General features: G+C 37.5%; 1 protein-coding gene across 1 annotated transcript; it reads left to right on the top strand.

Annotated features, from left to right (window-relative positions):
- Window positions 1–2229: 2229 nt before the first annotated feature.
- Window positions 2230–15164, top strand: LOC122145170 (F-box/WD repeat-containing protein 2-like). Its single transcript, XM_042757393.1, has 7 exons — window positions 2230–2242; window positions 2579–3088; window positions 4244–4438; window positions 4606–4739; window positions 4861–4947; window positions 12989–13158; window positions 13439–15164. The coding sequence occupies exons 1-7, from the start codon at window positions 2230–2232 to the stop codon at window positions 13728–13730; spliced, it is 1401 nt and encodes a 466-aa protein (XP_042613327.1). The 3' UTR covers window positions 13731–15164.
- Window positions 15165–16068: the final 904 nt, after the last annotated feature.

The raw sequence follows: 16068 nt of genomic DNA, 5'->3' as shown, positions 1-16068 counted from the left end.
ATCACCACTTTTGCTCTAAAAGAATAGATAATTCAATATCTTATTTGTGTAGAAACAGAAACAATACTGGTATGATCAAACCAAAGAAAATACATTTTTGGTTGGCCACAACATCATATTTTAAGATTGGAGCTAATTTTCCTCTCAGTCAAATGTCTGTATATTATTATTCAGTCAAGGCTTATGAATATATTCTGCATGATGGCTTCAAACATCCACACTCCATGCTGCAATAGAAATGGTGTAATGGACATGCAGTATAAAGGATTCCAGACTAAAAGGACCAAAAATGGAGATGAAAAGGTTCAAGCTGGCAGGCAGGCAGTACCTCACTGCTTGCATAACACAATGGAACACTTGGCATTGTTCAATAATCAGTTAAACCAACCAGATTTTATTCATGGAAAACCATGAATAATAAAGGAAGCTGGTACAGACAGTGAAAGAGAAAATTAATTATGCCTTTTCAACCTTTGGTCTGACCGTTTCTATACTGTTATACTAGCAGATGTATAAAATATGTAGTGTTACAAAACAATCAAGATCCCATACTTAACACATGGTCAAATGTATCTGGTTAGCCATGATACTAAATAAATCCTGTGGATATGCAAACACCACTATCCTCCTACCCATATGAGAACTACACTGACTGATTATACCAGATATCTCCACTTTCTTGCTATCTGGGCTCAGCCACCTCACCTGACAGCCCATCAATTTTAATGGGCTGCTTGGGCTCAGATACCCTCAGCCTTTGGAATGTAGGGTCACCTCACTTCTGTCATGTCATGCCTCAGTGGACATGATGTTAACAGTAGGTAGGTATCAGTTTAGCAGGGTGGGACTGTTTTGTGTTTACCTGCAGTAGAGACACTATCTCTATTTAACAGATGCTCAGGCATTCTGAATACTTACACGCTTCCCTGAACTTCCTGGGAAATTCATGCTGAAAATTGAACTGTCATGACAAGATTAATTTACTTTATATATATATATATATATATATATATATATATATATATATATATATATATATATATATATATATATATATATATATATTAAAATCGAAAGCAGTTATTTATAATAATATTTTGCAATATTATGGCCCTAACTGTTGCTTTGATCAAGACAGCATAGGGAGACTACTTTTAAGCACGTTAAAAAAAAAAACTATATACGAAATATAACGAGTATTTAGGTTTACTAAAAATGTATATATATTAAAGCCACCACGCCATTGATCGGTTGACTGAACTTCACAGTTTGTTGGCAAAGTGTGCCCCCTGTTGACCATCAATCGACGTGCGCCACATAAACAATTTAAATACATTTAAAATATTTAAGCCACAACATCGTATGAGGTTCATGCATAATGACTCTTGTCTCTAATGACTTTTTGCATACAGTATTAAAGGAGTGCAAACTCATTCAATGTCATGTTTTGAAAAAGTGACAGGCGGCGGACACTCCCCCCGGCTTCCTCCCGCGTGCTCATCCCGCAACTTCCTGTCGCTGTAATTCCTCTTTGCTAACGGAGGCTCCCTATTTTAGCCTAGCTAGCTAACTCCACAAACAGAAAAGAACAACAATAAATGTACTTTAAATTAACGTATGACACTACGTTTCAGAATAATACAGCCGTTAAAATGTGAACGAATAGAGAGCTAATTCATTTTCTGTATCAAATCGTTTCCGTTAGATTCGTATTTATGTATGTTATAATGCTAGCTCAGGACTTTACAGATTTGCCAAACGGCAGCTAGCGGGGAGTTTCACTGTTTGTTTTTGTTTGTTGTTTGTTTTTTTGTGTCGCTAAAACTAGATCGTCACCCGACAAGGCCAGATTGTCACTCTGCTGCAGAAATTAAACTTTCTCTTTTGTAGAGCGATATCGATTTGCGTTGACACCTGTTAGCTAGCGCGGCTAGCTAGCGCTCTCCTCACACTGATTCTACTGGAAATGGTGAGTGTTTCTGGTCTTCTCTATTTAAGTTTTACCGCTAAGCTTGGGTTAATAAGATAACTTGTTATTGAATAGCCACTGGTCCTGTTCTTGAGAATGGGTTAGCCAAAAAAAATCATTGTTTTATTAAGTCTCTGGCCTTCCAGCTAGCGAATTTGTTTTAGCAGGTGTGTTTGGAAACCGGAGAGCTGTATTCTTGTTACATGACAGCTTGTCATATTCTGTGCAGAAAGCTGTGTTAGCATGTCAGCCAAGTAATCATGGAGATCTCACGTATTTGTCTGTGAGGCACTCTTGTCTTTTGCCGTCATGTTTTGGTTCTTCAAATAAATGAGTTCCTCTACATTATGTTTTATAGGGTTTAAAGCAATGCAGATTACATTAACATTACTCAAAGGTTGCATGAGAGTGGAAAGTGGTCGTTTTCTCTGATCACATCCATCATGTAATCTGAAAGTGTTTTTTTTCCCCTTTTCTTTTCTTGTATTGCTCTTGATGTAGCTATTGTAGTATTGTTTTTGCTTTGTATAAAATGCACTGTTTATCCCACCTCATTGCTTTCCAGATGCAGTGTAGTTAGTCTGATCTGACCGGTTTATGTGTTAACAGGTAGACGCCCTCATGTGCCCATTAAAAAGTCCGCTCTCGAAAAAAGGCACTATTCAGTTTCCACCACCTTCCTGGCGCTAAGTGACCAGCAGCGCAACCAATCGCTGGATCACCTCATCTCACTGAGCGGTGCTGCCCAACTGCGACACCTGTCCAATAGGCTGGAAGCGCTGCTGAAGCGGGATTTCCTGCGCCTGCTGCCGTTAGAGCTGGCCTTCTATCTGCTCCGCTGGCTGGACCCCCAAACCCTGCTCACCTGCTGTCTGGTGTGCAAGCAGTGGAATAAAGTCATCAGTGCCTGTACAGAAGTGTGGCAGAGTGTGTGTCAAGACCTCGGCTGGCGCATCGATGAGTCCATCCAGGATGCGACACACTGGAAAGGTGTTTATCTAAAGGCCAAACTGCGCATGAAGCAACTAAGGGAGGAGGATGCTTTTGAGACAAGCTCTCTCATTGGACACAGTGCTCGGGTATATGCTCTCTACTACCGGGATGGGCTCCTCTGCACAGGTGCATTACTTTTATAATTGTCTTTCCTGGTTTTGTGGTGAAAAGGAGGTCTGTTGTAATGTTAAAGTTTGCTTGAAATTCCTGTCCCTATCTAATTTCTAAATGCATCTATTTGATGTTGTTGTGAGTAATTCATCCATGCATATGTTTCTGCATTGAGCTCGTTATTTCTAATCCAGTTTCTTTAGCTTGATCCTCCAGTGAAGCATCAGACTTCTCCAATCTTTTCCACCTCTACCCTTTTTTAAAATTTGACCTCAAGCTTGCATTCAGATCTGCCTCCATCCAATCAACTATCGATGAGTAGAACCAAGACCCTGCCATATTTTTTTATTTTTCGATAGTCTGTTTCTCTCTGATGTAAGTCACAATACCAAAAGAAAAGATTTGTCGCCACTTCCATTACACACAATATTAAATGTTTTTTTTTAACCCAGACATGAGCTCAATTATCAGCATACAAAATGTACTTTTAATAACAACATTAATATACAAAATATAGAAAATTAATATATTCTACACTTATTAAATGTACCATTATTCTTCTATAGTAAATGCAGAACTTACCGATAACTTCAGTGAATATAAAAGGAACACTGTTTATGTGTGATTTAGTCGCTGGAGAAAAGTTTGTTTTTCAAAGCACTTTGTGATGTATGTCAGCACTATTTGACCTGTTTATTACAGAGAATTCTGTGCAGAATTTGAATGCAACACTGGTTGTCGATTAAAGCTGTTCTGAGCTCGGAGCAGTTTGCTTGCGCTGTGTTGCACTCAGTTAGTAGTCTGAGCTGATAAATGGTTTGCACTGCGCAGCTCAAACAAGTTGCGTGCTTTCGTTTGCCGTTTGATGTTTCTCATATGCAGTGCTTATGAGTTAGACAGCGCAGTGGTCACACCAGTACTTTTTATGTAAAGCTATTCTATCTTGGCTTTTTATAGACTGAACTGAATATGGCTGTAGTTTTTGTTCTTTTTACTAAGCCATATTTGCTCTGTGGCACTAAAGCAACACTTCTTTGTGAGGGAAGCAAAGTAAGCAATCAAATTCAGTTGGTTTACTGGTGAAGCATGGGTAAAAGACTTAAGATATTACTTGTTTTAAATGAAGATCATGTTTGGTGGTGCACTGATCAAAGACATCCTTTCCCTTAGGTTCTGATGACCTGTCAGCCAAACTATGGGATGTCCGCACAGGGCAGTGTGTCTATGGCATCCAGACCCACACTTGTGCCACTGTCAAATTTGATGAGCAGAAACTGGTAACAGGGTCTTTTGACAACACCATTGCATGCTGGGAATGGAGCACTGGTGCCAAAATCCAGCAATTTCGAGGACATACTGGGGCGGGTTGGTGTCAAGTTCTCAACATTTTCCCAGCTAGTGGCACAAAGAAAATTAACGTTAATAGTTGTTTTTGCTTATTATTTCTATGTAGTCAGTGCAGTCCTTCATGGTTGTATAATCACATCAAGACATAGCTTATACATAATCCAAAAGATTTGCTGTTATTGCAGTATTCAGCATAGACTACAATGATGAGTTGGACACCCTGGTCAGCGGCTCAGCAGACTTCACAGTAAAAGTCTGGTCCCTGTCTTCAGGAACCTGTGTCAACACTTTCACTGGGCACACAGAGTGGGTCACCAAGGTAAGACTCTTGGCCAAATTTTATTGTGCAATATTCTAGTGTTTTATTTAGCCTTTTTTATTTTAGAGTTGTAGATCAGTTTTCCTAATTGAACCTATATGGTACATCTGTGCTTGTTTAGGTGCACCTTCAAAAAAGCCAAGTGGAATCCATGATGCACAGTCCTGGAGACTACATACTACTGAGTGTTGATAAGTATGAAATAAAGGTAAGGTAAATCACTTGCATGTATTCTTAAGTTCCATGATTTTTTTTCAAGTTGTTGTTCATTGTGGAGTTTAATATCTAAAACAATTAAACACAAAGGTGTCTTAAAGCTAGTCACACGTTTTCATTGTTGCATTTAGGGTTGTGGCAATATTAGATTCACTATTCTATTATGTTTGCTAAAAGAATTCACTATAAAAATGCTATTGCAGTACCTATTGAAATTGGGGGGGGGGGGGGTAGAAGAAGAAAAAAGTAACGAATAATCCTATTCTAATTCATTTATAACTTTGTTTTTTCTTTTTTGTCTAATGAATCACACTCAAAACATGAGTGTAGGGTGTCACATAGAGGGTTTGTAACCATAACTGTACAAAAGCATAAAAAGACTACTTAACTAATTGGTATATTCAGTTACATTACGCCAGTAGTATTGATTTTCACACCAATAGCTCTGTCTGTCGAAATTCCAACTAGCAGCTCCCATGAATGTTTATAATAAAAACAGCCATCTGTTCTAAGAGAAAATTTGGATTACTATAAAATTATCGAACTTCTTAAAGGGTTAGTTCACCCAAAAATGAAAATTAGCCTGTGTTTTACTCACCCTCAAGGCATCCTAGGTGTATATGACTTTCCTATTTCAGGCAAATTCAGTCGAAGTTATATTAAAAATTGTCCTGGCTATTCCAAGCTCTATTATTGCAGTCTGCGGGTGTTGCAGTTGAACAGTCCACAGGAAACTTTGCTTCCTTTGCTCCTATAAACAAACTCGCGAGACTAGCATATCTCAGAGGCGTGCGCACTGTGCATGCGTCCTACATAATCTGCCAGAATGCCATCCGCATATGACAGATACCGGAAGTAAGTTTATTACGTTTGAAATATGGCATGGATTCCCTACAGGAGGCCGTGGCAGGGTTATGCAGTATTTGCATTGCAACATTTGTGTGCAGAGGATTTTTCTTGAATGTACATCTAAACTGAACTTTTGAGTTTAACTTAGAGTGAGAATTTCCACGGCAAGATGGGTGAGGGTTTTGTTTAGGGATATATGTCACTCCTCAAACTTTGCTGCATGTACAGGGTATGTGGCCGTTGGTCCTGTTAGCAACACGAAAATCAAAACTTGTGTTCAGATTCTGAATGGATTATATGTAGCCATATAATCACTAAAAAAAAGCTGTCACTCATTTCACTATCGCAATCTCACAATGTTCCATTATAATCAATGAAGATCTTATTTACATTGTCTAAACCTTGTTACAATGAGAGGATTTGCAAGTCTGCAGCAGGGATGAGATTTTTACAGATTTCCGTATTTTCCAACCTCTGAGGGACGACCCATGTGATTCACGTAGATCTGATGTTTTTTTTTCTTTAATGTTCTTTTTATTTTCTTGCATTTGTTAGTATCTCGCTCACCGTCATCGTCATCCTGTTTGAATTGTGCATGGCATTGCGCATCAGGTGCACAATCATCGTCATCCACCTGGACTAAAAAAAATAAAATAAAAAAGGGAAGTTGTGGCCTAGTGGTTAGGGAGTTTGACTCCTAACCCTAAGGTTGTGGGTTCGAGTCTCGGGCCAGCAGTACCACGACTGAGGTGCCCTTGAGCAAGGCACTGAACCCCCAACTGCTCCCCGGGTGCTGCAGCATAAATGGCTGCCCACTGCTCCGGGTGTGTTTTCACGGTGTGTGTGTGTTCACTGCTGTGTGTGTGCACTTTGGATGGGTTAAATGCAGAGCATGAATTCTGAGTATGGGTCACCATACTTGGCTGTATGTCACTCACACTCTCTTACTGGCGCCCTCAGCTTTCTGCCTCATTAAGGATGACTGAAATTGCAACATTGCATTATCTTTAACACCAAGATTTAATGGCTTAAAACAGTACAAATGTCTTACTTGATTATAAGTAACGCTGGAATAAAGTGTCCACTTAAATCTTAAGTGTCTACTCATTCTTTTTTGTCCTTGGCCAATCACATGCCTGATGCAGAAAAAAAATCCGGCATTTAGAGTTGAGTGAATTCTGACTAACTTGAACGCAATGGCCAATCACAGGTGTTCAAGAAATCAACAGATATGTCTGTGACTTGGCTGCATTGTTCAATACTACGAAAAAACATAAATAGAAATTTTTGATGCTTTCAGAGCGTAAACACAAATAAGCACTGGACTCTTTACCAAATCTGTTTTGCCAATGTCCTATTATTACAGTTTTAACTGAGGGTGCTTTTGACTGAGAAAATGGACGTGTGGCGTGAGAACAGTGTCAATAGCATGAATCTCTAGCTGAATGTGTGAGAGTTGGCAGCCCAGTCAGATAGATAGATATATAGCTTTGCTAATTTTATATCATATAGCTTTTAAGCAGGGCTGCCAAATATCTATCGGTCTATCTGACAGGGCTGCCAACTGCTGACTCACCCATTTGGCTTGAGAAGTTGAGAATGTTCTCACGCCATATATCCATTTTCTCACGCAGTGAAAAGCACCCTCAAATGAAAGCAACGAAATGAAAGAACACCCTTGGTTGAAACTGTAATAATAGGATGTTGGCGAAGGAGATTTGGCAAATTCTCCAATGCATATGTGTCTGTGCCCTGGAGAGCGTCATGTTTCTATTTACAACGTATTTTTGTAGCATTGACTGAGCAATGCAGCCAATCACAAGCCCCTTTCACACTGTGATTCCGGAAAATACACGGGTAATGTGTCCCAGCAATTGTTCCCGGGTCGCTAGATTTTGCCCCTTTCACACTGCCAGTGATTACCCGGAATATGTGCGTTCATTCACACACAACCCGTAAAGGTCCCGTGAAGACACGTGATATCAGGGTGTGACGTGTAATGTACGAGTCGAAAATGCTAGGCACTTTAACTTTGACTTAAGCTGGCAAACGATCTCAGCTTCAGCGTGGAAAGTGAGGAACTAACTGATCTCTGCTTCATTACAGTTTGCACATATTTGTTTTTTCGCAAACGTTGATCTGCCTTCGAAACACGCTAAAAGAGTCGCGCGATAATGTGCGTCATCACTACGACACGGCATAATTTCACTCTTTTGTTCACACAGCGCTCATTCCGGGACTGAACCCGGCAATGTTACTAGGTCCCCAACCTGGGATCAATCCCGGGATGTGTTTGCGTTCACACAGAAGGCGGCCCGGCAATGTTCCGGCAATTTTCCGGGTCCAACGTGCAGTGTGAAAGGGGCTACAGACATATCTGTTGATTTCTTGTACATGCAGAAAAATTTCTGGAGTGATATATAAATGCCTCATCCCTCATATAAATGCAGGATTCACTTTTTAAATGGCAATGATTGAGATAAACATCAATGGATGGGAGAAAAATATAATTTGTCTGAATAGATGTGTATTAACCAAGGTAAATTGCTAGATTTAATAGATTAACCCCTTACCTGTCACCCACCATTTTTGAACATAGACGTGAAAGTGCACATCTAAACTTAAATTATAATAATTCATGGACGCTTTTGAATACAGACCTAGGTCTCTTTTTAAAAAAGACAATTACCAAATTATAGCAGAAGAAAAATCATAAAAAAAAAATAAAATAAAAGTATGTAAAAGTTATAGAAGTTTAAATTTGCTGTAAAGAAAATTTATATTTTATATAAAATAAATATTTTACCTAATAGTTTTTATTCCGAAATTGTTATAAACTTAGAGCCATATGTCTAAATAAGTTGTGTTCCAAATTTGAAGTTGATATTTAAAAACAATTAGGTTCCAATGCAATTTTGTTTAGGCGTTATACCAAAAACAGCCACCGGGTGACACCCAAACTCCATTGAATTTTTTGATGCCTTTTTCTGTCACAAATGTATACATTTTTCTCTCAGTATTACTTATATCAAAAAATAACCACAGATATGGAATCTTGAGACTCTGACCTTTCCAACAATATGTATTTTGTCAAGATTATGAAACGTTTCGATTCTAAAAGATCATAATACATTTTGTAATATGACACCCCCCACTAAGGGGGAGGATGCCTCTAAAAGATTTTGAAGCACCATTTCTATGGTAACCCAATGTCAGATTTCAAAATGGTTTTTACATGATGAATTTTGAGATTTTAAGCTTTCAAATGATATGTGATTTATGATGATTACTAAAACGAGATATGGAAAGAGGCAATGAAAAATACTTTTTGTGACAGAAGTGTTGTTATGATGTAGATTTGTTATGATGTAGAAGCGCACTCTTGTCATAAACTAATCTATTACTGTTCCCACATAATTTGTAACAAAAAACATCATAAAATATCTATTTAGGAGTCTTGGACCTTTCCAACGATATATAGTTTGTCATGATTAGATTAGGATTTAATTGTAATATATTTAAGTGAACTTGGGCGTCCCGCCAGCGGAGCAGTAACAGTTAAAGGTTAATGCTTGGATTACTAATAGATTAATTAAAAAATGTGATGTTTTATATCAAAATATTTTTGAAAGGCGGTTGCAATTATTTGTAAAGGTAATTATATATTTTACAATTCTCTTACTGCACATTGGTATTCTTGTGTTGAAGTTTGCAACAGTTATTTTACAGAATTGTATGATAAAAACAGTAGTCTGCTACTCATGACTATACTAGGTGTGTCCAGATGTCAAACAAAACTCTGCTGACAGGTTTTGCACTACAGCGCCACTCTGGTCAAACAGTGTTATTGCAGGCCCTTACATTAGGTCATATGAGATCAAACGACTATTTGACAACAAAATATTTGTATAATAGTATATTTTTTATTGTCAGTGTTGTCGATAAAGCCGACTAATTGTTTCAGCCCTAATCCCAGGTGTTCAAGAAATTAACAGATATGTCTGTGATTGGCTACATTGCTCAATGCTACAAAAATACATTGTAAATAGAAATTGTTGATGCTTTCTAGAGTGCCAACACAAATATGTCCTGTATCTGTTTTGCCAATATCATATTATTTACCCAGTTTTAACTGAGGGTGCTTTTGACTGTGTGAGAAAATGGTCATGTGGCATGAGAGCGTGAGAACAGTGTCTCATGAATGTATGAGAGAGTTGGCAGCCCCATACATTTGTATGCCTGTTTACAATTGTCCAGGCCCAGCTCTATAGGGGTGCTAAGCAATGCATTCTCAGTTGAAAGAGTATACAGTAGTCATTGTGCAGTGTAGAGAGATTCATTGATTATAACTTTTGTGAGATTGCGATGAACTGAAGTAAGTGACCTATGTGAGCTAACTACAACATACTATAGATTGTCATAATTTATATTTTATATATTCATTCATTCATTCATTCAGAATTTCAATAGAGGGTTTATATTTAGTGGTGCTAAGAGGGCTAACGTCTACGTAAATGCTGTAAAATTTTGTGAGTGACCGAAGTACCAATGGGCAGGACAAAAATATAATTTGTCAAAATAAAGCAATATAAATGCAGGTTATTAAATTAATAGAAACATTTACATTTTTGTATCAAAATATTATAGAGCTGAAACAACTAATCGATTTAATCGATTAAAATCGATTATTAAAATAGTTGTTAACTAATTTAGTAATCGATTCGTTGCTAAATAATTTTTTATTTGCTGTAAGCGGCTCATTTCGTGCATATTTTAAATCTGCGGTGACCAAAGTGTGGCAGTAATGAGCCACCGGAGGTTTTACTCAGCCAGTACAGCAGGAGAAGTAGCGAATAGCCAATAGCTGGCCTCGTTTTATGTCACGTGCTTCCCGCACAGCGTCTCTGCAGCATTCAGCGTGATGGGTGAGGCAGGCGGCAGTGGAGTAAGCTCGAGAAAGAAAAAGAAAAAAACGGAAGATAAAACTAATCGAACGAAGTCATAAAAAAGTGTGGGAGCACTTTACTTTGAGCCTTCAAAAAAGAAGAGTAACCTGTAAACCGCGGCTGATTTCTGCGACAGGAAACATATCCTCTAAAAAGAGAGCAAGCCTAACTGTTAAACCCTGAACATTTGGACATGATGTTGACCTTTTTGCACTGCAATGCAAAGTTTTTCTCAAATAATGAGTGAATAGTGTTCTGCCTCATTTCCCACAGGTAGTCGAATTCCTGTCAGTTCAGGCATAAGCTGTTTTGTTAACATTTTATCCCTTTATTATATTTTTGAATTTTGCACTGTTATAAGGACCACTACATATTTAAATCCGATGAAAATCAGTGTGCAAATACTTTTATTTGTGTAGATTCTGCAGTACAATGTTGTTTGCAAATGTTTAGTCATAAAAGCTGATAACATTGCTTTTTAACAATTAACATTTAAAGCTTTGTCGTTTACCAGTTCATAATTCAGTCTTGCAGCCTAATTATGACTGACTGAGAGAGGTTAATGTTTAAATGTATTTGAAATGCACTTTTTTCTAAGTATTCACTGCTCTTTTTCACACAGCAGGTTTTTTGTATGTCCAATTTTTTTTCTGGACAACCTTCTGATGGATTTTACTTTAAATTTTATTTTAAAATGTGAGTTCCATTCAGGTTTCATGCCATTGGCACTTTATTCGAAGGATTGTTTACAATTTCACAGCATAAGCTATAAAGCTGTTTCCCAGGTATAAGCTGTGTGTTTACAGGAAAAAAAATAATAAAATGCAATTTACTGCAATTTTAATTCTGTTTTATTCTTATTCTTCGTGAAAATATGTTCTGAAAGATTCCTTAATAAGCTTTGTTCGGGATGTTAAACTACTTTAGGAGCCCTAAGGACTGTCATGGTGAAAACATTACTTGAAACCTCCTTGTGAAATTTGCTAGAGTATGTATGGGTCAGTGTTTTGATTGCAGAAGAGTTTGACAAAGGATAACCAACACATAATAAAACACAACTCCAGGTACGTTTTTGATGAGGATATGACAATGCAAAATGGTTAAAATCTCTAAAAAAGTCTATGTTGAATGATAAAGACCCTTTGTTAATAATTTACTTGGGGAAAAAATGGGCAAAACTAAAATATAAGTACATAAACCGATTCATCGATTAATCGTAAAAAGAATCGACCGATTAATCGATTAGCAAAATAATCGTTAGTTGCAGCCCTAAAATATTATTAATATGATGTTGCAATTATTTGTAAAAGTAATGACTCTACTGCTATTGATATGAGCCGTTGCTTACATATCTACTCTTTAGAGCAGCCTCACAAATTTCAGAAGCGTTTTTACTGATCAGCAAGCTATCTGATTAGTTAAAACTGTTCCATTTAGACATGGAGACATAAATGGGTCTCCTCAAAATGAATATAAACAAACCCTGTACTATATGCAAATTAAACAGAGTTCACATCACCAAAAGCAACCCAGTGGGAAATTGATGTTGAAAAGACATCTGACTGACATAAAAGTTGATGTCAAAAATAGGTAAAATAAGCAAATCTTGCCGAGAAACGTATATCTCCAGCGGGTAATTTTGGAGGAGATGAGTGTTGCAGTAGCACAGTGGTATCTGGCTATCTGGAGACAATATAACACTCTGCCACATCTTTGGGAGGAGCATAATTAAAATGTGGTTCAACAACCCGATACATTTACACAGACATTTGTGTCTGGAATGCGTCTCAAACCACCTCCTGAAGTGTTTTGCGTGATCAAATTGTAATCCATCTCCAACGTGGACCAGTTATTTATTTTCTTTATTTTTTTTTTGAGCCAGCCCACCCACCAACCATTTTCTGTATCTGCAACTGCTGGAATCCAAATAATTTGTGCTAATGTGACCGCACCTTAACACACCATCATTTATGGAATCCAAAAAACTCCCACACTGGCAAAATAACGTGTGGGTAGAGGTCTTGCTTGTGCCTGTGATCTTTTCTGACATGATTTTGTGTGGCAGCAGTAGGTAAACAGTGTTGTCATCTTTTTCTCCATTTTATGACAGGTGGAAACCAGTGTTAAGTGTTATCGTCAAAACCAGTATTTTGCAACACCTTTAGTTGCATTGATGTAGTTATGTGATATTCTGACTTCATATGGATACAATATTTGTTTGATTCTGTTTATCCATAGGTGTGGCCAATAGGCCGTGAGATCAACTGTAAGTGCTTAAAGACTCTATCCGTATCAGAAGACCGCAGTGTCTGCTTGCAGCCGCGATTACAGTTTGACGGCCGGTACATTGTTTGTAGTTCAGACTTGGGCATATACCACTGGGACTTCGCAAGTTTTGATGTCATCAGGTACATTAATATTTGTCCCTTAATTGTTTAACCAAGCTGCCAATAACCCTGTTGAATCAATTATTCTTTGAATTTTTGAATAGTTTTATTTAGAGAGCAAACTGTAATTTTTTTTTATATTTATTTTTCTATTTAAATCTATAAGTTTAAATGGAGAAATGTTATGAAATATTTGCCACTATTTATTGATAAATCAAATAAGCAGATCTATGCAAGTATATATTGCTTTAACAAAAGATAGGCATTTGTTTTTAATGTACTGATTGTTTAATATTCACAGAGTCATCAAGCCACAGCAGGACCCCTCCAGCCTCTCTCTGCTTAGTTTCGGCGAGGTCTTTGCTCTGCTCTTTGACAACCACCACCTCTATGTTATGGATTTGAGGACTGAGGTCACTGTGGGTCGCTGGCCACTGCCAGCCTACCGCAAATCCAAGCGTGGCTCTAGTTTCTTACCGGGCGTCACCTCCTGGCTCAACGGACTGGACGGCAAGAACGATGCGGGCCTGGTGTTTGCCACCAGCATGCCCGACCATAGCATTCATCTGGTTCTTTGGAGAGAGAATGGGTAGAAAGGCAGAGGAGGTGAATACTAGCCCTGTGCTTTGAAAGCAGGCGGGACGTTTACAAACATAAGAAGAAGAAAAAAGGGTGCTCTCGATTTGAAAAATATTACAGCCAACCCAGTTAGATAATGCATGGACCAAAGTGTTTTCCCCCTCCTTGCCTTTGTTGCCATTCACATTAGGGATTCACTCTTGCTTCAGTCTCTTTCTTAGTCACTTGTAAACTACGCATTCAACACATTACACTCTTTAGAAAAGAAGACAGCTGGAGATTTGCAGTACAGACCATAGTTTCTCTCTATAATGTGAACAATCCAAGGTCTTTGTTTGTTGAAGATTTAAGAGAGATTTCCCACTGAACTTCAGAGATTCGCTCCTTTTGATTTCACACCAGTGAGGGATAGTGAAGTGCCATTGCACCACCGGAGCACAGATGGCTTCACAGCAAGCATGAGCAGTAGAGTTGGCGTGTTTTTATAGCACAATCACCAAGATTGACAATGAAGTAATTTTTTTTTTTTGTAACCTTTTCAACAAGTTTGTGTTTCTTAACACGTCAAGAATTTTCCTTTGGACACAGAAATGTTGCCTTAAATCTGTGATTTCCTATTGAAGAAATTGAATTTGCAGACCTCTGCATCTATAGGCGCTGGCTTGTGCTCCAAACATATGTGTTGGTCCTTTTACTTGGTCCTTAGTCTTGAAAAGGCTCTGATAAAATGCTATCCGAATGAATCAAATGGCTTTTGTATGAAGGTCATTCAGAAGTGGCTTCTTGTTGTTACTGACCCTTGGTTTTATTTTTCATTCAGTTTATTAGTCATGTGCCTTTGTTTTAATATTAACCATTTGCATTTACAGTGTGTCACATTTTGAAGTCCAGTCCTCCCTCAGTGACAGAAGAATAAGTTTTATGTTTTTTGTTTTTTAACCTAATGTAATTGATACTGTAAGAATTAGTCTTACCACTACTATGCCAGACTAGATCACACAAAAGTATTTCTTGTGAATCTCATTGAATGTTAAATTTTAATCTTTATTTTTAAAGACTGATATTATTTTTGCATAATCCATGGCTAACCAGCCTTTGTCACTTTATAAAGCTGCTTCTGTAGTTCTGTATATCCCACTGGGACATAGTTTAATATAACTTTTTATTTTCCCAAGCCATCAAAACAAAGTATTTTGGGTTGATAGTTTAATGCATTCTTCATATTGCTCACACATTTCAGAAAATAGAAAGTGGGTAACATTTTGATTAAATGAAAATATCATTAGGGGTTATGATGTCTGTGTGCACCGGTCGTGTGTTACTTCACTGAAATGCAAACTTACAGACAGTAATGGCATCCATCCATCATTAGCAAAATTCAGGTCTGTTGTTTGTATAACAAAATAACATGCTGTCTTAAAAATAAATGACAGTAGCTAATGATAGAAGTTGACTTTTTTTTTGACTTGTGATGTTTGCCGTTTTTTCCTTATGTGGCATATCCAGTTATGATCTGTTACGATTTATGTGGTTTCCAGGTTTGTCAACATAATCTTTAGTTTGCTGAACTGCTATGCATGTCACAGTTTTATGATAACCAGAAATACAGTAGCCTTTCTCTTGTTAAGAGAAGCATGGTTTTCTCAGTTTGCACACTAGAGGGCGCTGCTGCTATATATATATATATATATATATATATATATATATATATATATATATATATATATATATATATATATATATATATATATATATATATATATATATATATATATATATAAAAACACTATTGCTGAAAAGTTTCTAAAAAGATGTCCTTTTGTGTTTAATAGATGAAAAAAATCACTACATGTTGGTAAGTGAATAATGGATTTTTATTTCTGGGTGAACTCTGTCTGGGATGAAGACGTGTGTATAACAAAATTATTTTGAGCTTGTACACATTTTAGTGTCATTCCCACAGTTTGACGCTCTCTTTACAATCTGTCTGATCTCACTTTTCCCTCTTCTTGCTCAATTGTCTCAGCTAATTTATATTCCCCCTCTTCTTTTCCCTTTCTTCGCTCTCTTTTTCTTCCCCCTCGCTCCCCCTCGCGCTCCTCCCCTCAGCCCCTCCAAAACTCATTGGAAGGAGTTAAAGCAGAAGAAAAACATGGCGTGTCTCTCTCTTATTCCCTGTGTCTCAGTGCCAGGGCAGAATTAATGGGCTATTTAAGCTAAGCATTATGGCGTAATCCCAAAACTTTAATTCACATCACAATTACTCATCCATTTTGCCATACAATAGACCTTTTTCTGGTCTATGAGCAAACAGGATAGGAAAATGCTTGGAAAAATGCTTTATAAATGGTT

This window comes from Cyprinus carpio, chromosome A5, assembly GCF_018340385.1.
Source record: "Cyprinus carpio isolate SPL01 chromosome A5, ASM1834038v1, whole genome shotgun sequence".
In the NCBI taxonomy this organism is placed as follows: Eukaryota; Metazoa; Chordata; class Actinopteri; order Cypriniformes; family Cyprinidae; genus Cyprinus; species Cyprinus carpio.
The sequence above is the reverse complement of the archived record's forward strand: the minus strand, read 5'-3'. Positions and strand labels throughout refer to the sequence as shown.

Excerpts from the sequence above, each read along its gene's own strand:
- LOC122145170 (XM_042757393.1), top strand. Across the intron at positions 4,439-4,605 it reads TCGAGGACATACTGGGGCGG|TATTCAGCATAGACTACAAT; the intron begins GTTGGTGTCAAG and ends CTGTTATTGCAG. Across the intron at positions 13,159-13,438 it reads GCAAGTTTTGATGTCATCAG|AGTCATCAAGCCACAGCAGG; the intron begins GTACATTAATAT and ends TAATATTCACAG.